General features: G+C 43.8%; 1 protein-coding gene across 2 annotated transcripts; it reads right to left on the reverse strand.

Moving 5' to 3' along the window:
• Positions 1 to 4,976: 4,976 nt before the first annotated feature.
• On the reverse strand, positions 4,977 to 21,707 carry cdk12 (cyclin dependent kinase 12). Of its 2 annotated transcripts, XR_014570148.1 has the most exons (15): positions 19,280 to 21,707; positions 17,544 to 18,371; positions 17,272 to 17,454; positions 17,044 to 17,183; positions 16,755 to 16,925; positions 14,739 to 14,928; positions 13,580 to 13,636; positions 12,658 to 12,759; positions 12,365 to 12,442; positions 10,244 to 10,360; positions 9,708 to 9,839; positions 9,240 to 9,466; positions 8,673 to 9,098; positions 6,197 to 6,766; positions 4,977 to 5,747 (listed from the first exon to the last, which is right to left on the reverse strand). XR_014570148.1 is itself a non-coding variant. In XM_083780013.1 (14 exons), the coding sequence occupies exons 1-14, from the start codon at positions 20,755 to 20,757 to the stop codon at positions 6,342 to 6,344; spliced, it is 4,554 nt and encodes a 1,517-aa protein (XP_083636139.1). In that variant the 5' UTR covers positions 20,758 to 21,707; the 3' UTR covers positions 4,977 to 6,341. The 2 variants fall into 2 exon arrangements, 1 of the variants encoding a protein (XP_083636139.1); XM_083780013.1 differs by having other exon boundaries at positions 4,977 to 6,766.
• Positions 21,708 to 22,379: the final 672 nt, after the last annotated feature.

Genomic DNA, 22,379 nt, shown 5'->3' on the forward strand with positions numbered 1-22,379 from the left:
GACAGGGCTCTGCAGCCATCTACGGTGCCCTGCCCTCCACAGTGGCCAGACTTTCACTCAGTCTCCCCTTTTCTCTTTCCTCTCCAGTAATTCCCCCCTCTTCGCTGCTTTTCCTCTAATTGCTTATTAAAACCCTCTTAAATGAACTTTTTGTGCCAACTTTCCAACACATTAATTAATTGTTGTAGCCAATTAAGTGTCGCTGTGCAAATGAGCTTGAGCACAAATGGTCCTGCAGGGCCGCCCCCTCCAACACCCCCCCCCCCCCCCCACACACACACACACACACACACACACACACACACACACACACACACACACACACACACACACACACACACACACACACACACCACCATCACCACTACTACCCCACCTACTCCCCCTCACACTGCCTGCCTGCCTTCTCAGCAGCCTCTCTGCTCTTAAAGAGCTAGCATCGGCAGGGATAAGATAATTATGGATGGAGACATAGCAAACATCCACCCCCAGTCAGTCAGATGTGCTGGAAAATGTGAGGAATAAAAACGGTGTGTCTCAGATTGAAGGCAAGATAGTTGTGAGATTCCCTTCTCAACATTCTTGACATAGCAACAGTATTGGTTGAGACACAGGAGAGAAGGCCTAGCGATTATGGTTCTAAATGGTAAATGGCCTTTATCCAAGGCGCTTTACATAGATTGTGCATCAATTCACCCATTCACACACACACACACACACACACACACACACACACACACACACATTCATACACCGATGGTGGCGGAAACCATGCAAGGCACATCAGGAGCAATTTGGGGTTCAGTGTCTTGCTCAAGGACACTTCGACACCAACTCTGGGGGAGCCCGGGTTCGAACAGGCAACCTTGCGGTTACCATCCAGCCACTGTACCCCTGAGCCACCGCCGCCCCTTTTAGAGGTGACCTTAGCCTATAGCTTTACTGACTACACCCTTGACCATTGAAAAGGGAAAATAATGTAATAAATCTAGACGTTTTCTGGCAAAGCAAAAACAAAATAAGTGCTTTTGTCAAGAATCCCTGCTTGCTTGTTCAGCTATAGAGGAATAACAATGAAGAGGGCAGAGTGTGCCAGCAGTTGCGCACTAAACTATAAACTGAGAAGAAATGGAGATGGCGTTATGGCAACAATAAAGTACTCCCATACAGCAGTAAACCATATATCACCACTGGAATAAAGTCAATCAGGTTTTGAAATATCACATAAATAAAACATTTAGCCATAAACAGAATGGCTGACATTAAATTTTGTTTGAGGCGAGACAAAGAGTGGCTTAGACTGCACTGAAGACGGCATAACTCTTTCACTACCTAAGTTGCATTCATAATTTAAATGTTCTCTAGTATAATCAGCTTGGCTAGGAGGGCGACAGGGTGTAAATATATTGCCATTAGAAGAATACTACTTTTATTAGGCTAGAAATATACAGCTCTTGTTTCACTAGCTGTTCATTGCTTACACTGGTGTGTGCGTGTGTACGCATCTCATCTATATAAAATCAGAGACGTTAATTTAATGTGTTGTATAGCCAAATTCCAATACCCAAAATCTCGGCCACTCACTCACTCCAGAGTCCAGCATAGTGGTCATATAACTTACATGAAGGTCTTTAAATACGTGGCCTAAATACCTCTAGGTTGAATTCTGCTAATAAGACACTATGTTATGCGACGTCTACACGATTGTCACATATTTCAGCAGGTCACCAATTTCACTGTAACACCGAGATGGCAGAGATTTTGAGGATTGGAATTCAGCTCTTGGCTTGCTTACTTTTATTTTGCCTCTCCATGTTTAGTATCTCTTCCTTGTCTTGTCCATCAATGTCCTCCTCGCCACATTCTTGCATCTGCTTCCCTTTACATGACTCCTGCTTTGGCCATCTTCTCACAACCATCTGAAACTGCTGTCAGCAACAAATTACATTTTAACACAAAGCAATGCAGATTGACAGGCTAGCAGGTTAGCAGACATTGGACATTAATTCCTAGGTCGTTTGACTTGCTTCATAGGTCGAAACCATGTTGAGGTTACATCCTGGAGGCAAATCTTTCTGGTCCCTTAAAAGGCCCTTAAAACAAAGCTCCAGGCACCTTGGCCGGTAGCCCGAATCTGGCAGTGTGCCGCGGGTTCGACTCCCGATCCCGGCGGCCTTTAATGCATGTCACTCCCCCATTTCCTGTCAGCCTACTGTCTGTCCCTCTATAAAAAATAAATAAATAAAGGCGAACGGCGCAAAAGAAAATCATTAAAAAATAATTAAAAAAAAGCTCCAGACTTCCCAAAACAAACTGGTCAGGCTACTACTTGGCCTCACTCCCCGATCCCACCTCACCCCTGCCCACTTTGACAGGCTGGAATGGCTTAGGGTTGACGACAGAGTACAGCATCTTGCAATGGGTCTGGTTCACAAGATTCGCTACACCACCAAGATACCAGCCAGATTCGGCACAAACAAGGGACTAAATTAATTTCACTCCTATGCCACCAAAATGTGGAACTCCCTACCAACAGTCATTAAGACATGCGAATCCCTTGACTCCTTCAAAACTGCTCTCAAAGGGCACCTACGGACGGCTGCAATTTAAAACTGGCCCCCGTAAAATCTGAATCCCCCACCCACCCCTTTCCCCCCTCACTGTATGTTCCTTTTCCATTTTTACCTCCTCTATGATGATTTCCTGTTTTGACTATATAGTTGTGTATATTCGTATCTCTTAATGTTTTGATGAATTGAAAATGGTGGGCCCTATTGTAAACAAGTGTAATGCTTTATGGTGTCGTCCACTCACAGTTACCAGTTTTTGTATTGAGTTGTACTTGAAATGTACTGTAATTCTGCAAACTGTTAATAAATCAATCAATCAAACATGGCACAGATACACAGAAGATACTCAGTGTTCTTGTTAATTTAAGCGTCTACAAATGGAACTAAATGGATGACCCATAACACTGTGACCCCCTTTCCACCGGTTGGTTCCCAATGGAACCGGTTCAGTTCTTTTTGGTTCTTAGTCCATGAGCCATAGCTCCAAACTTGGTGGGAAAACTAGACATATATTACATTGTTTATAGGTTCAATAGAAGTAAATTAATACATGATAACCCTTCCACAGTAGTAGCTTTTTTATATTTTCGATTATTTTGCATAATTTCCTACATAATGCCTCATTTGCGTATTTAAAAATGTAAAATTTGTAATATAATAAATCATTGTCTTCGTGCAAGTACTCAATTGGGGAAGTTTCATGGTGATAAAAATCTAAATACAATTCATAATTAACGTTCTAATTTTGGAGCTCAGGCTCATGGACTAAAAACCAAAAAGAACTGAACAACCGGTGGGAAAGGGGCCTGTATGTATCCTTAGTGGAGTGGATTTGTTCGACTCAATTAAATTTCAGTTTAAGATTAGGTCTTGACTGTATATCTATAAAAAATAAAATAAAAAGTTCTGACACAAATAATTTGAGTTCATAAATATGGAGGTATGGTGCGTTATAAGTATATAAGGCTTGTATATCGTCGTGTCTGGAGGACTTTATTTATGAAATTTTTCATAAATCAATGCTATTGAAGAATGAAGACCCTTTACGTCTGTGTGTTTGTTAAAAACAATATTGAACGAATGAAAAGTATTAAAAAGTGCTTCTGACAAAACCTCTTAACTCCATTGGACCGTCAAACTGTGTTAAAGCAGCTAACTCCACCACCTCTCCCCATCTCATGGAAGTAATTGACAATATATAAAGTCACAATACCAACTTTGATGGGGCAGAATTGCATTGTTTTAAAAAATATATGGTTTTCGTCATTTTCTGAAAATTAGTTAGGTGGTTTCTTCCCGGCCATATTCCCGGAGATATTTAAAAACTGACCAGCAACTTTTAGCTGCTTTAAAGGACATCAGATGTGTTTGTCTGGTAAAATAGAAACATTTAAAAGCTACACCAAAATGTACCATAATTTCAATGGCTATAGTGGCTGATAGATGATCTAGTTGACAGACACGTACAAGTACAAACTCTATGAACATGCTGTATCTGCAAACAGCAAGGAATTGTCTTTTGACGATGTGTGCCTCACATCTCAGTGTACAGTTACTTTTTTGGTAGAGGCTACCAGGCCTAGAATACAGTTTATAACGCCAGATGTAAAACATTACACTTGTTGGACACAATACCAGTGGTTATGAACTCCCAGACCTTAAAATCAGTAACAAAATCAAAAGCAAATGGGACATTCTCGTCCCGACTCACACTGGGTCTGTGCTAGAGGGCAGGTGAGCCTCACACTGCCTCCACTCAAAAAGGATCTCTCACAGTGGGCTCAGCTGGGCTACAGTCTGCCTGGTGGGCCAGGGGGGTAAGCGGCTCTGTAAGCCTGCCAAGAGAGGGATGGGTCTGGGGTGCATGGGGCCAAACCCAGCGTGGGCACACGCACGCGGCACACACACACACAAATGTGCACATGAATATGAACGTCACAGTAAGAGCCTGTGTTAATTTTTACTTGGTGTCTTTTCAAATGTAAGCAAATGGAACCGTAGCGGTCCAACAATCTACAATATGGTTCATAAGGGATCAGTCAAAGGACTAAATAAAAAACACACATATCAATGCCATATAATTGCCAAGAGGTATAGTTATAGGCCTATCGGGCTTATTATGGGAAGATTAGGCCTGGAAATTATCTGTACAACTCATACAAACATTGCGCAATGACGCCGCCCCGGCTATAGGTCGGGTCTGAGAAACTTAAAGTAGATGGGTTTGGTCCAGGTCAAACTAGAAGTGACATTACAATTATCAATTTCTTTTGCCTGACATGTTCAGGGATGACTGTGTGCTTTTATTAATGAGGGACATATTGGCCCATGCCATGGTATCTGAGGACATGTCCACCACCTGGTGGCAATTTAGAGACATTATAACTAATGAACCTACACCACAGATTACTGGTCACATGACTTCCTTTAATAAACGGAAACAAGAAAACACATATTACAAAATATCTTTTGTCGACACACGAAACTTTAGCACGTTTCGCCTCCTTATCCAAGCAAAACCCAAAAAACGAAATGAAAATGGAACCGTGGGACATATATTCATTTTATGTGTCTTCTCTTTGTCTTTAAAGTAGAAAATAACACAAAAGGCTTTTGAAGCACAGACTGGCAGGGAGGCAAAAGGCAGACATATCAGAAGAGACCACCAGGAAAAACTTTAGACGTTGTGTGTGCGGCATGTAGCTTAAAGCTGTGGCTAGTAGAGTACTGTGAGCAACAGTGGTTTACTGTATATCCTTGTTTGAGAAAGCTGGGAGCACAAGGGCAACAGGTTCGGATTTAGTACAACACAGACGGTTATCTAGCAATGAAAGGAAGAAATAACGGTTTGTCCCAGCATACATTGTGTTTCAAGAGACAGTGGCTAAGGTAAATGTAGCTTAAAGGCTCCCTGGTGCAATTCCCACAACAGATATACGTCAAATGTCTGCGAGCAAGACAGAGGCCTTCATCATTGTATGTCGCTCTCAAGACATACAACACATTTTTAGCAAAACAAAAATGGTTGCGATGACAGCTTAAAATTTATAACGGAGCCACTAGGTCAAGACAAGGAAAATAACAGGCCTGATGTACACGTTTCACTTACGTTTGTGCCACCCAGAGGAGTGAAGTTGTTCAATATTTCCCATCGAGGCCAAGATCATTCAGGGGTCGCTAAAGCCACAAAAGGAGGCACAAGGTTGAATATCAGGGATCTAGCCAGCATATCTAAACTTCAACAGAAAATTATTTCTGTGATCCAGTGTTTTATACCAGGGCGTTCAAAACCTCTTATGTGCACATGCCCTGCCAGTGCCTTCATGTCATTTAAATTGCACTGTTACACTGCTCTAACTGAACCAATTACCAGTATCACATGATTGCCTAATCATCAGTGGGCCCTGCAGGACACAATCATTTGATTTGGAATGGAAATGAATTAAACTAAATCAGAGCTGATCCCAATTCATGTGTGCCACTCATTTGGAGACAATTATCCAGCCAGATCGTTAGGAGGGACAGGGAGTCATTCAACACTCTTCTGAAGACACATTTTCTTCAGTCACTGATCCTCATTGTCCATTGCAAAATACTTTTATTCAACATTCAAAACCTACATTCACCTGGAGATGGCCCTTTGAGTCACAATTGGTCAGGTCACAGGTGTCCCTCTTTTCCCCCCAACTTCTTCAACCTTTCTCTTTAGGCGAGTGCTGCTAGTGTGTTGCGTCTTGTGCTGCCCAGATCTCTTCCTCAGGGAACCAAGAATCAGCGGGCGGCTCCTTGGGAGAAGCGGAGGTCCTGGTCCTTGGGGAACTGCACTGCAGTAGCAGCGGTAGAAGTCACCAGTCCTGCTGGGGCCTCAGCTGCAGTGGAGGGTTTAGGGGGAGAGTCTGCCACCCAGGGTCGTGGCGGCTGTGCCCGAGCAGGGGCGTCCACAGCTGGGGAGGGCTTCTTGCCACGTCGGGGCGCCCCAGCTTCAGAGTCCTTTTGGGAGATGAGCTGAAGCAAGGCGGCTGCCACAGAGGGGCTGATGTCCTGGCCAGGCTGGGCCGCAGAGGAGCCGACTTGCCGTTTTTTCCCACGTAAGAGAGCTGATGGTGGAGGTCCGGGCGGAGACGGAGGACGATGATCTCTAGCTGAAGGGGCCAGATCAGTCACAACTGCCTTTTTCCTTTTTAATATTACGCCACCTGAATAGGAACAGAGGGGGGAAAGAAACTGTGATTGAGCAGTGATGAGAAATTCAATATGGCCCCTAATATTGTTGCCATCCTCCAAAACAAAACTAGTTACATTATCCGCCTCGTCTTTTATGGCTCATCTTGCATGAAATGTCATTTAAAATAGTAACATAATGGACACAAAACTTAATATGGTATAGTTAACTAACATTCTACAAGGTAACAGACCAAATTAATTAATCCTAGATGCAAATCATAGGATGTGCCATTAGTTCCTCTAGTTTAATGTTAACTATAAATCATTATTTTGCTTTGTTCATGTCATGATGAAATCAATGCTGTAAACCTTTAACATTTAATTTTTGCTTTGTTGTGCAACAAAATCACCCTAACTCATGGACCTAGAGATGTACAGTAACAAGGTGAGATGTACAGTAACAAGGTATGTATACTACCTGTTTCTACTTACTAAGTACTTCACTCATTTAACGGCGACTTACTGTCCATGACCAGCCAGTCATTCAAGAGTGCAAAGAATAAATGCAGACGTAGTTTAGCAGAACATCACGTCCACACTGGGTGAGGAACTCTGAGGGGCAAGTTTAACTACATGGACAGAACGGGTGACTTGTGTATGGGGACATTTTGTAGATTTTATAGGTATATTTGATGTCTCCCCGTTTTACGGTAATGCAACAAAGCTATGAGACACTTAAGTCATTTATCGTGGCTACTCAGCTATAAACCCTTGGAGAGCGTTTCCAAGGAAACAGGATTGTTGGTGTCAAATAGTTTTTATTCTGCCTACCGATAGAACTGGTGTGTTTTCATACAATATCTGATTCCATGTGAACAGTCAAAATAAAAGAAAAGAAAAGGTGTGACAAACCAAAGCTAAAAGAAACACATGCAGGTAAAGTCTAAAGATTCAAAACATTTATTTTGCACTTTATAATTTATTAGACTTTCTTCAAAAAAATAATTGCCGACATCACAGACTGTTTTAAAGCAACATCGTTTCCTGCAAAAAGAATTCATGACACCGGTTTTAATGAAATGAAGTGAGGAATTAAACACACGTGTGGGAATGGGAAAGATACAAGCAACAAGACTGTGAGAAAGAAAACAAGAAGAAGGCAAAGGTGGAGGGAAGAGTACAGTGTGAACCATGATCGTCCTAAAGAAAACGAGTTAACTACACCCTTGGTTTATTTGTCACACTAGTGGGAAGATGTCCATGTGCACAGAGCCCTTTCTAGGTGGCACGGGTCACGTAAACACTAGTCAAGACATTTCGACTTGCCAGCTTTACGATTGTAGTATTATGCAAGGGTAAAAAAAAGAGACCGTTGTGTGTGTGTGTAAATGGTGCACCTGCTCATCGAAAGCAGTTAGAAGTTCAGTGCCTTTCATGAGGACACTTTGACACGCAGCCAGGGGGAGCCGTATCCACGACGGACGCTCTACCTCCTGAGCCACTGCCGTCCATTGCGTGGGTTGGTGGGTGGGTGGGGGGTAACGAGAGGGAGTAGTGTGATAAGTGGACAGATTATCCGCCGAAGGAACGTAGCAATCATAAACATTTCATGTTGTCGGTTAATCCTTTAAATTCACAAGGTAGTTCACGACACCTTTTTTGCCAATGCCACATTAGCTGATAAATTTCCTTCTTTTCTTTTAAAAGAAAATCTCTGGACATTTATAGTCGAGCCTATGCTTATATTTGTTTATAGCAGATATATACCAATACCTGTCAAAAATCTGTATGGCCTAAAGGAACCTTTGTTTACAAAATAATTGAGAGAATGCGACTTGTCCTCTGCCCCGACCTGCACACAGATACAGTCCCCACCAGTGATTTCCACCTGACCCTGGTGCCTCCTGTTTTACCCCTAGAGCTTAAACCCAGACTTGCCCTTGCGGTCGGCAGTGGAGGCGGCTGAACTGCGCGTTACCGCCTCCTCTGACTGGACACCATTGCTCTCATCGGTTTGCTCTGCACCCTCGGCCTGCGGCTGCATCATATTGCTCAAAATGATGGCCAGCAGGTTGGCCTGCTCCTCCTGGCTGAGCACCGACTCTCCGGCCACCGGGGACGGCTCCTGGGGTTCAGGCGGTGGTTCAGGGGGCTGAGACCTGGTAGGCTGATGGGCCTGTTGGTCGTCTGGAGCCCCCTGGTGGTGGGAAGCCTCGTTGAGCGCGGACAGGGTCTGGCTGAGACTCTCTGGATTGGAGATGTTGAGGAGCTGGGCCACCTGACTGAGGTCTGAATGCCCCTGGAGCAGGTTCAGAAGCACAGCCATCTCTGTCCGATTCAACTGCTCCGCTACCGCTCCCAGGTCTGAACACATTAACACACATATTTGACACATATTTGACTAATAAGAGGGGGAAAAAATCATTTTTACTGATCAATTCAATTTGCTGGTAGCCATTTTATAATGCTTTGGGTTTTACTTGGTGACTACTAAATGTAACTCACTCAGGAAATTGGCTGATATTGCTGTGGGGGGTGGTCTTCCAGGTGGTGGGGGTGGGGCACTAGCAGGGCTGGCCTGGGGCCGACTGTTCTCTCCACTAGAGGGCCCTGTCGGGGTCTTACGGGGCACTTTGGGCACAGGCACAGGCACATCCTCAGGCAGCCCGCTCTGACGCGCGCGCCTTCTCTTCTTACTCCACAGCTCGTGGCAGTCCTGGTGGTGTGGGAGACTGAGACCAACACATGGCAGAGGCACAGAGAAAGAAAGCAATGCATGAATGGCAGGATCGACGGAAACCAAAATGATGAACAGCAGAGGATGGAAATAAACGGGAAGGAATAGTTATCTAATATCTATTGCAGTGTTGTAGTTACTAGAACATTGCAATAGATAAGCATTCCATCCAGACTTACGTTGTCATCTACTCTAATTTAGTAGATAATATTGTGATAAGGAGAGAGGAAACTCACTCTGGCGGGGGCATCTGGCTGGGCTCAATATCAAAAAGAAATTCACTGTTCAGAGCCTGTTCCGATGTGCAGCGCCGAGCTGGGTCAAGGGTCAGCATACGGTCCAGCAAGTCCAAAGCCTGACTAGGCAGACTGTGATTGAGAGGGAGAGAGGGGTTTTCAACAACAACAGCCAGACACAAGTTTGATAACAGCTACAGTGTAGGACTAGCCTGGCCCAGCCTGTACGGTTTCTGGTCTAGAGGGGCGGGTGCCGGCGAGAACACGGCTGGTGGATCCTATTGCTTCACCGATCTGAGCACCCGCGAAAATTAAATGGTGTAGGGCTGACTGAAGGGAAATCCGTCGCAGAAAATAGCAGATCGACAAGCTCACAAGTCGTCTTGTTTGAGATTGAATGAAGATATTTAATGCAGAGCGAAAACAGAAAGGCCACTAGTATGGAGCCAGAGATACTTTTTTTTTTTTTTTTTTTTTTTTAATCGCACTCCGCTTAACAACGTATGGGGTTTATTAAGTCTTTAAGCCTGACATACAAGGCAAACTCCTCCCGTAGTCGTCGCCTGTACTGCTTCTTGGGCTTCATGGTGTTGAAGTAGGGTAGCTTAATGACATCGGGCCAGGCTGCAGGACAGGGGCTCCCACACAGGCGACTGGGAAGGAACGGACAGAGCAGAACAAGGAAGAGTGACAACAAATCTACACATTTTTCATGAATACAATGCATGCAACCCATTTTGAAAATGTCAGTCGTTCTTCGATTTCTCAAAAATAGCAGACCTACAAGCGGTGGCGCGCTATGAGCTTGTAGATATGCTATTTTTCAATAGCTAAAGCATAACATGACGCGAACACCAAAAGGGTTTCCCGCCCAAAATGGGTTAAGCACGTTTACAATTGCACCTCTGCTAACAATGTAGCTGATAATAGTCATGTGAATATAGTATGTACAGTATACAATGACAAATTAAGTTGACACCATTAACATTAGAAACAAAAAAGTAAATGAGTAGAACAAAAAACCAAGAAAGAGAAAATGGGAGAGTTGGGAAGGGGGGTCTCAGTCATGGGGCAGGGTGACTAAAAGCAGTTTATTAAACAGTTCTATGTATGGAAACAATATGCATTGTTGACCTTTTTTTCTCACTTAAGGAAACACAAAACATCTGAGCCACACAGTGATCTTCATAAAATTAAAATAAAACATCAAGAGCGGTGTAAAAGTTGACTTGACCTGAGTGCAGCCACATTTACATTTTGGGGATTGAGTGGACGCTCCTGAGTAAGTGAGCGAGTTACGAGTTAGCAGGTAGGTATGGCACAGTGACTTGAGGATCAACAGGTTGTATGACTCCAGCAGAAATCAAACTTGTGGACATCATTAATGGGATGCTTACTTCTACTAGTAGGATAGCATATTATAATTTGAGGGTCTAAGGGTGGTAAAGTAATGCTAGTGAGATCAGCTGCCAAATGTTGGTTGACTCATCAACCAATCTCTCATCCAGTTAACCAGCCATGCTGATGTCAGATCATTTATTTCCTAATCTGGGAAATCGTAGTTGGGGGAATAGTGGAACAGACTACCCAGTGCCTCAAGGTAGGGGGCCCCTCAAAAGACCTAAATGGTTAATCTGGTCTAAAAATACATCCATAGAAATATTATCCCATTAGTCCTGTATCCCATTTGTTAAGATGGCTTAGTTATGACAGATTCAGACTAGCCAGGTCCACTTGCCATTGTTGTGATTAGCATACCATACCAGAGTACGGAAAGGTGATCCGTACCCCAGTACGCATGGAAGAGGTTGCCCGAGTACGATTCATGCGTACTCGTCATGAATCTGCCCTTAGTACGCTCCTGCACTAGCATTTAAAATAGTTAATCCATGGGATAATCATGCTTACATTAGGATGCTGTGTTCGAGATGACACAGAAATATGTGCTACATATCTGCATTGTACAATAGGATATCCACCCGCCCACGACCCATATGCATGCATATATATATATATATATATATATATAGGACTTACTTATTGATTATGGTCTGACACAACACCAACATGGCCTATGTCCTATTCCTCCTGTTCAACATTCCCTCCTCACAGGCGCTGCCGCAGCCCATAGAAGTACATGCAGTGACAAAGATCCTCCTCACAGCCAATCGTTTCGTATATTCGATATTCTTTTTATGATGCATGCCTATCCTAGTTGTTTATACTTCACAGAGGACTTGATCTTATTTTTTATTACTGGAGAATGCGATGCCAAATAAATTGTCATGTGAATGGACAATCAAGTATTATCATTATCACAATTCCAGCGATTAAAGTAACAAAATCTCACACATTGGGATTGGTGAAACAGCATGACAGGAGCTTGCATTCCATTTTTAGCGTTTTATGGAAGATGCTTCCGAATATGTCCAGAAGCAGGAATTCTATTGCTAGTTTGTTCAACTCTAATAAAGCAATAAGCCACAAGATGTCTCAGTTTAGCGTTTACCTTGTATTTTATAATGGCTGAGAGGCGTGGTGAGGCATGGTGACTGAGGCACGACGCATAGCTATTGGGATCTTCACATTTATCAGCCACTGTTGCTGATAGACAAATACATTTGTTGTCTGTTTTGTCTTGGCCGCAGTTGGCATACCTGATGAGTTCAAGCTGCAGTAGTTCCTGGTTGGCCTGGAAGATGGGCTTCTTGGTAAAAAGCTCTCCCAGAATACAGCTGGGCAAAGACAACAATGGACACATTTAGATATATTAGCAACCACACAGCTAGACTGTTGCAAACCAAACAATCAATCATCAATTCTGTATTAAAGATGTGACAATGAATTATGAAAAAAAAAGAAAAAAGCCAGAGATTATAAAACAAATAAGGTAAAATTGAGTCAATCCACAGATGCGGTTCCATCAATGTGTGGTGGTGGTCACGCTTACCCACAGCTCCATACGTCAATGGCTGGAGAGTACCTCTCCTCTCCCAGGAGGAGCTCAGGGGGACGATACCATAACGTGATTACTTTATTAGTGTACGGCCGACTAGAGGCAAGAAGAGATGGAATACAATGAGATTCTGCAAGTTGTAATGGTGGAACATTAATGCCACCCAGTGCCTAAACATAAACACTTCAGTTATCATTCTATCTATGCCATTGGGCTCGGAGGTTTGGTTTAACACTGTTGAGCACCATCTAGTGGACAGACTTTGAAAAGGGGAAGATGAAAACTTGCAGTGCGAAAGATGGGATTGAATTAGTGCTGTCAGAACTAAATTTGGGAGTAGAATATGAAGAATATATAATCTTTGAATGTTAAAATTGCCATTCAAATGGTTTATTTTTCCTCAAGAAATGTACTGAGAAACAAATCTAATTAACTTGTTTCCTGACCTACCGATGTGAAAACAAAACAAGAAAGTTTGAGTGGATGCACTGCACACAGCAAGTTAACATGAATGCCGTCGCCACCCAATGCGTCTGTTGTGCACACTCAGCCTGCATCAGGTCACACAGAGACTGTGACATCACGTTGGTTCAGAGCAGCAAGCAAGACTCTTCCCTTTACACCCATAAAGTGCACTTGAAAAAGTGGGTAAAGCCCTCAACTAATAGTTGTTTTCACTTTCTTTTGTTTAGCCCGTTATTATAGCATTTGTGCCCATGGATGTTGAATATTAGAAATAATAAATCATTGAAATTGGCATGATAGAGTAAAACTGACAGCACTATATTTTAATTAAGTCATCCATCACAGCGCCATATTAAACCACACACTGGATTCAATTTATGGTATCGTCTCTCTCCTTACAGGATAAACGCAGAAGTCATTTAAATATGTTTACGACAAATTGTTTTCTTACCTCTCCTCTGAACTGTAGAGCCGGGCCAAACCGAAGTCAGCCAGTTTGATCTGACCACTGCACAAAGAAAACAAAGTAGTGAGAACGAACACCTGAGAGATAAGGAGTCAGTCTTATGGTATGGAGCATACTCGGCATGGGAGGCCATGCTGTGTCAACACTGACTAATAAGATAATAGTAATATAATGAACCATGGAGACATCTCATCTATGCCACCAACAAAATACAATTCAAGACATTAACAATTAGACTCTTGGTATTTCCACTATAACCAGAGTAGAAATCCTCTTCTTGCATAAAAACGCAAATATAATACATTTTATTCTTTCTGGTCAGTGTCCAGAGGACGACTTCCCCCATCTTCAAAAATGTGTCCTCATTAATGCTCCTGATAAAAACAGTACTATTTTTCCTACTCTGTGTCTCGTAGGAGGGCTATGGACATTTCAGAAACCCACCTAGCAGTGACATCGTTAGTCAGAATTACATTTTTATAACACGAGAAGTTAGAGAACAATGGCTTCCGTTATAGCATGCAAAATGTCAGCAGTTTCTATTCGCTTGGATTCCCCATCGATGTCCCTGGTAGGCAGGTTTCTAAACTGTCCACAGCCCCATCTGAGACACAGACCAGGGTGAAGTCATCATTAATTGAAGAGTGTTGCTGTAGGTGCAGAGTTAGAGTACCTAGCAAAGAGTACTTTGCACCATTAAAAAGGCATTTGAATAGTCTGAGATGCCAACAAGCTAATAATACCTGACAGATCTATAAAATAACTATGGAAATAGGTATAGATACCATTTAAAATGACATGGCTGTGGATAATGAAGGCTTCACTCAGTTGCCTGAATAGCCTACTACAGAGCAGATTGCATGCATATATGGCTAATGGCTATGACAGAGCAGACACTTAAAAAAATGCAATTTGCCTTGCATACAATATCGCAATATACAGTTTTTGACATATGGTATGGCACCTCCAGATTCTTGCAATACACAGCCCTATTAATAAGTCAACCAATAGCCCATGACATGCCATGTGAAGTTGGCGAGAGACACATGCTATACCAACACATACAATTATATTGCGTAATTGTATTTGCGAAGGGGGTCTTGCAGATGTGTTCACTGATAGTACGCTATGTTTCAGCCATTACCTGTTGTTGAGTAGTATGTTGGAACATTTGATGTCTCTGTGCAAGAAGTTTTTCTTGTGACAGTAGTCCAGGCCTTCCATCAGCTGGCGCATGAAGCTACGGATGTGTTCTTGAGAGAACTGGACCAGACCAGACTCAAGCAGGCCCATCAAATCATGGTCCATATACTCAAATACAAGATAGAATGCACCTGAAATGAGAGGAAAGTGTCCGTTTTGGAAGATTTGTGAGAAACATTATTCCAACACACAAAGTACACTTGTAAGGATCAGAACAATTACAGCCAATGGACAGATTGCCATCACACACACAATATACTGCTTAAACATTTCCAACACATTCATAGTATTTCTGCCATATTATAATGATATAGGAGCACAGGGTGGCAGTAGATCAGGAGCGAAAGCTGCCGCTTGGGAACCATGGTTCCTGGTTAGATCCTGATGAGCAGGTTGGTGTCTTGCATCGATCGATCAGCATCGGCCGATATTTAATGAAAATATGAGATTGTGTCATTCTGATCGATGAGTCAATCAAGACTTTTACGGTCGCCCTCCTCTTGCACCATCATGATCAATTTTTGTACCTTTCTAAACAAAATTTTCTCTATATATATGGAACATAGCCTCAATTGCACCTTCTTAAACTAAATTGTGTTGTATATATGGAACAATGACATTTCTTTGGAAAGACTTGAGTCAACTTGACTACACAGTAAATGAACAAATTTAAATAGAAATATTGCCCTCCCACATAATCATATCTGTGATCGTATCGTCCGATCAAACATCAGTGTGTAAATGGTGGGTGAATCTAATGCAAATTGTAAAGCAATTTGGATACAAAAGTGCTAACGCACATTAATGTTATTCTGCATTTTTCTTGTTCCCGTTACCTCCGAGCACAAAAATAATCCAAATCAACTGCAAGTTGGTTTTGTGAATGTTTGAATATTGTGTAAATATTCAGTTTTAACAAACTGAGGTCTATGGGTCAGCTCGAGGTCCATCCATTTCCAGAACATTGTACTACATCATATTCAGGTCAATTAACCTTGCTCTTACCGGATCATCTCGCTGCATTAAATCAAGTAGTCAACATTGAAGCAAACCAATGTTGATCAATAGGATTATTATTTGCTTTAGATAACAAAAAAGTCCTCTCCATTACATAGACGGCTGACTGCATTGCCTCCCAAAAAGAATAGATTTGCAAGTCATCATTGCATCAATATGCATACGTTTCGTAAAGAAGCAATACTTTTGCACACAGGGTATAACTTACGCTTTATGCAATTACAAAATTACAATTATTTGGTTGGAATGTGCAAGGAAATATCAGTTAAATAAAACATTTGAAGGCCCATCTTAACACTTGCCACATGCCCACACACGTCTTAACTCTTAAGGTCTTTATCGATATAAAACGGGATCGCTAAAATCATTTTTTCGACAGCGGCCGTTGCTAGGCAACGCCTTGCTCAGCCCGTCCCGGACAACAAACTTCCTTATTTACTCGGAATCTACGCTGCCTCCGCACAGATTGATCATAACGTCGATGTTCTTTCCAAATTCCTGACTTCATCATGCATCTCGGTTAGAATATTAACGCTTCTAAAGAGTTTTATGACAGTTTTGGGGGTGAAAAGCGGTGGGTTTCAGGGTAAAATCTCCCTCATCTATTTGGCACTGGATCTTGCATACAAAAAGAAGCCTCCGCATTGTGTGGCCCTCAAAGATTATTATTAAAAATGGACAAAAACCTACCTTTTTAACAAAGCATTCTGTTACTGTTTCTTTCTCTTACTTAGTTTTAACTTGTCCCTTTTAGTTTAGCCGAACTGGGTCCTGTGAAATTGATTGATGCTTATGCCGTTTTTCTTTTTTTTTGCCATGTTTTTTGTTTTAACCCTGTAGCACTCGTTCGTCGGAATGTAAAGTGCTTTATAAATATAATTTATTATTATGATTATTAGTGCTGCTGTTACAACTTCATCCTAGGGAAAACACTGATTACCTTTGTCTTTTTTGAAGTCAAGTGCATCCTGTTTGTCAGTGACAATCTCCTTCATGTTGACCACACTGCGGTGGTTGAGCTGTCGCAGGATTTTAATCTCTCTGATGGCCGTGATGGGGAAGCCCTCTTTCTCATTGTCCAAGCGCACCTTCTTCAGAGCCACCAACTCACCTGGGAGTGAACAGAGCATTCAGAAAATCTCAAAGCAATCCAATAGACATTTAATTTGTCAATCTGCTCAAGAGTATGCAAAACACCAATTGGCAGTAAAGAGTTCATCCCATCTTACCAGTGTCTTTATCCTTTGCTTTGTACACCTGCCCATAGGTTCCTTCTCCTATGATACCAATAATATCAAATTTATCTACACAGCGTTTTCCCCAGTCGCTCTGGGTCTGTTTGCGCTCACCATAGCGTGGGCAGCAAAACCTGGGAAAGAGTCAAAGACACACAAAAAACAATAAGAAAATCTTACCAAGGAATTGGGTAATGAGCCAAGAAAGCACTAGAAACTTACTTTGGTCTCTTTTTAAGGGCAGTCTGGGGTAGCGGAGGAGCCTGGCGGAGAGGGGGGGACTGCGGAGGTGAGTCATCACCTCCAGGTAGGGTGGGGGGTAGGGGCAGGTCGATCAGCGACGGCCGACTGCGTGCTTCCTTCTCCTTCCTGTGCGGCCTTTGGGGAGGGGTTGACCTCTTTGGACTGAGACAGAGACAATATCTTCAGAAATAAGAACAGGAGTGGTTGTGTGTGTGTATGTGTGTGGATATACACGTTATCTGGTCTCTCACCTGTCCTGAGAGTCTCCCAGCAGCATGGGTGGCAAAGGGAGTGGGGGCAGCGTGGAGGTCTTGAGGAGAGGGGTCTGCCGGACAGGGCTGCGTGCGGGAAGTGCAGGTGGGGATTTGGGCTGGGAGATGGGCTGGGAGACAGCTGTGAGGGGTTGGAGAGTGGTTTCTGATGGAGGAGGCGGTGGTGGCGGCGGCGGCGGTGGTGGCGGGGCCTGAGTGACTGGGGCAGGCGGCATGGGGGGAGAGGGCTGGTGCAGAGGAGGTGCAGGAGATGCAGATGATGGAGGTGGAGGTGCAGTGCCCTGGTCTTCATCGGTTGGATTGTCCTGGAGCAGAGGCGCAGAGGCCACAGGCTGCGAAGAGGCCACCGGCTGCGAAGAGGCCACAGGCTGCGTAGAGGCCACAGGCGGCACAGAGGACACAGGCTGCTCAGAGGCCACAGGCTGCACATTGGCCACAGGCTGCGCATTGGCCACAGGCTGCGCTTCACCCGCTGCTGCAGAGTCTTTCTCTGGGTGTATCGTTTCAGCTTTAGTGGCCCGCGGGGAGGGACCTGTGGTCTTACCCCGTGTCGAAGGAAGAGGGGTAGAAGTGGCATTGCCATGGGCAGCTGCCACAGCAGCCTGACGTTCCTTCTTCCGCCGGCTAAGCTCCGCCCCCAAGCTAGAATTCAATGGCAGACGTGACGTGGTAGGGGAGCGGCTAGCTGCCCGGTTGCTGTAAGTCCCACCTCCAGTTCCTCCAGATGAGTGCTTCTTGTTGCGAGAGCGTGATGAGGACCGACGGGAATACAGCAGAGGGCTGCGACTCCTGGAGCGCCCAGAACGTCTAGTTGAACAAAAATAAATAGATCGACTATTTAGAGAAAAACTTTTCAGAACATACAGTCAATGGAAGAGTAGACTGAATTGTAAGTTTAAAACCTAATTATATATTTAGAGGTTGGTGGTTGTCATCTATTCTAGCATTAGACAAATTTTCATAGATTGCATAGGCCCAAAGCCAACGGTAAACAAGGAACAACATAATACAAAAAAAGTAAAACTCTTGAATCCAAAAGTTAGCTCAAATCCCTATACACTACAACTACAGTGAGTTGGGACTGGGAGCCTAGGTCACCCTATTATGGTCTAACTAGCCTTTTCAACTTCTTAAAAATAGAAAAGCCTCAGATTTGAGTAAACGTGAGATTTGCCTTGGTGGGATAGTATTGAAACTAGTGGCTTAGTTTGACTAATTTTACATCATCTTTATCACCATCTGAATGCAAACAGTGCAGTCATCATTGACAACTAGGTGCTTGTCTGACTTAAGAACCTTCCTACGATCACAGCATACACACTACAGCTACAACCAGGAGCTGCAGTAAGAGATACTGGTCTATACTGAATATTGTTTATGTACAGTTTTATAGTAAAACTAAATAAAATGTTAAGAGTAAACTGATCTAGGATGGTTAAGTGACATAGTAAAACAAAATAAAATGTTAAGAGTAAACTGATCCAGGATGGTTAAGTAACATGACTCAGGTCTTGGATCAGGAAACATATTCCACAAATCTATGAATATGGATACATAACCAATAGGATAGGATTCCCCTTCCTAATGTAAATTAATTCTTGTTTAATAACTAGCTCCTCGTGTTTGTGTCTCCATGCAGCATAACTCACTTTGATACAGAATACTTGTGAGTGCAGTGGGGTACCGTATGGTGTCATGTGAACTGTGATACTCACCGGGACATGGGGCTTGTGCTGGAGGACCTGCGGTTACCGTAGGGGCTAATGGAGCGTCTTCTTGAGTAAACAGGACTACTGTCCCTCTCATAGCTGGATGACCTGTGTCTGCTGCCATAGGGGCTTTCTGACCTCTGCCTGCTACGGCGAGACATCTCCCGGTAGGGGCTGGGGCTCCTGCGCCTGTGGTAGCTGTCATCCGCCTGTTGAGCATACCCACCGCTCGGTGGGCTGTCACTGCCAGCCCTCCTTCTCGGGCTGGGGGACAGAGCAGAACTTGTACCTTTACGACGTTCACTGCCCCTGCTTGATGATGATGGCTTGACTTTGGGACTCGACTTGTGACTCTTTGAAGACTTTCGGTGACTCCTGTCTGTACGTGACCTCTGGGAAGATGATGTGCGGCTGGTGCCTTCCCCATGGGCTTCTCTCCGCTGTTTCTCCTTGCGAGTCTTCCCTGAGCGACTGCTCTCTTTGCTGCGAGATGACGAAGTGGAAGAAGTGGCGCTACCAACACTAGCAGCAGGTTGTTGTTGTTGTTGTTGGGAAGTGGGCATTACCTCCCCACGCTTTGACAAGGAGTCCTCTGACTGATGATCGTGGCGCCGAGATGTGGAGCTGGTGGCTGACGATGCCACAGCAGCAACAGGGGCAACTCTGTTCTTGTTCTTTACAGAGTCCTCTTTCTCACGGTCCCTACTACTTTTTTTATTGAGCCCCTGATCCACATCCCCAGGGTCTCTAACTTTGCTGGGGTCCACAACTTTGCTGGGGTCCCTAACTTTGCTGGGGTCCCTAACCTTGCTGGGGTCCCTAACCTTGCTGGGGTCCCTAACCTTGCTGGGGTCCCTAACTTTGCTGGGGTCTCTAATTTTGCTGGGGTCCCTAACTTTGCTGGGGTCTCTAACTTTGCTGGGGTCCCTAACTTTGCTGGGGTCCCTAACTTTGCTGGGGTCCTTGGGCTTTTTGCGAGTGTGTCTATGCGCTTTGCTCTCACCGTCTCCTGCAGTGGCGCCACCACCAACCCTGTCAAACTCCGCGGGCGCGGGGGGTTCCGCGGGGGGTTCTAATCGTTCGTTGGCCACACTCTTCGATGGTTTTGAAGAAGGTGGGTCCGAAAAAGTGTCCGAGTCTGAGCTTATATCATCGTACTCCACAAGAGGCTTCACCATGTTGCCGGCAGGAGGCGCCGCCGTCTCGGCGAGGGTAGAAACTTCAGGGCCCTGTGCGGTCGAAGGCTCAACACGACCATGTTTGCTTGATTTATGGCGTTTGCGTCTTGCAGAGGACAACGAAGACATAGGCGGCTTTGATTGAATCTTACCGTCTTTATTCGTCAAGTTCCCTGCGGAGGAATGAGGCGGGACCTGGGTCTGTTGTTGCCCACCGCTGTTGTTGCCACTCGCCTGTGCAGCAGCAGGGCTAATGCTAGATACCAGCTTCCTCTTGGTCCCATGATGTCGGTCCGACCCAGGCATTCCTCACGTCGGCGACGGTACCTCTCCTGCAAACGAGGCTCGATAACCCAGGCAATTCATTCACGAGAGAACAGTATTTCCAAAATGCAAGTGTACAAACAAGCATACAAGGGACGGGAAAAACAAACAAGACCACCAGGCCGCTCACGTTCAGTCCTTGTCAATCCATTCCATTGACGTCGCCAACATAGTTTGCCAATGTAGAAACAAAAAACGCCACGCTTGTTGCACCGACCCGTACTAAAAACTCTGCTTTGAGTTAGTAAATGAAATAGATCCACACAGAACACCGGAGCATTGTGGTCTCTCGTCTCCGTTTCTATCTAGCTAGCCTGCTAGCTAATGTTGAGAAGCTAGCGTGCGGACTCGTAAAAAGAAAAGAAAAGGTCCCCTTAGTAAAAGCTGTCGTTGTCCGGTGCCAAGTTTTGTAAAGGTGTATTTATTCCATTGAAATACGGTTTTAGAGTTCAGAAACAAGCAAAGGCCGTCATTGAAAGCAGCTCTTGTTTCTCGAACAAAATGAAAACTTGACCCGGTTGGTACTGTTTACATGTTCCCTTTAATGTCAATTTTATCTACTATAAACTCAATGTTGATCAGAAATTATAGTATACTCGTGTGCAATAAATGTTCCAGTTTATTATCAATGGCTCTGGGAATCAACCAGGCCTGTATTTAGGGCGATGCTAGTGGATTTAAGTAGAACATCCACGGCCCTGTCTGAAGGAGACTACAAACGCCATTGTGGCTCCCTGTGTGACTAGCAGGTTTTCCGTGCAGCAGCAAGGACCGGAAACCCAGCGGGCTGTCAATCCCATAGTCAATCCTCCGTGTATCGTAGCAACATCCTATCAGGAGCTTTAACCCGCCTTGTGTGCACTATGTACCAGCTGACAAATCTAGTCATTTGTGCCCTTTATTCAAGTCATTTAACAAGATTGTGTGGTGTACGGTAAAAACATAATTTAAAGTTTATATTCTACACATCTGAAATATTATAATTCGGTAATATTACCTTTTTAGGTTCCAAAATAGAGGGAGCGGAGCTAGATGACGAAAAATGACACACACACACACCCTTTCAGCTCTAGTCTAGACTAATTTGTCAGATAAATGGAGATAGTTTAAGTTGTTAGGGGCTTGTGTTTATTATGTTTATCAAATATACATAAAAAAATAAAAAATAAAACAGTAACCAAAACTTGCCACAAAGATTTGTTCGTTTCATTATCACCTTGTCAAGCATGCACATGGTTTCCCGCTATGGTGACGCATTCTGATGAGAAAATGTACGTGAACGTTGATTGGTTACTTTCCCATGCTGGAGGCGGGGACACTGACAAATAGGAAGTGGTGTTTATTACTGTTTTACAAAGTGGCAGTTCAGTCACTACAAAGTTACAATGCATCATGTATGTTTAAGGAAATAATGTTTACGGGATAAGCACACCATTTCGACTGATCACTAACAATGTAAAATGCCATGTTTACAACAGCAAAGGAAGTCTACTTATGGTATAATACATATAATGAATTATTTGAGTTAAATTGTGAACAGTATAGCACTGTCTGTTAGTTGGAGCTAAATTATGAAGAATTGGGTGGGCTCAGAGATTTATCAT

This window comes from Protomyctophum parallelum, assembly GCF_964188405.1.
Source record: "Protomyctophum parallelum genome assembly, chromosome: 13".
Classification (NCBI taxonomy): domain Eukaryota; kingdom Metazoa; phylum Chordata; class Actinopteri; order Myctophiformes; family Myctophidae; genus Protomyctophum; species Protomyctophum parallelum.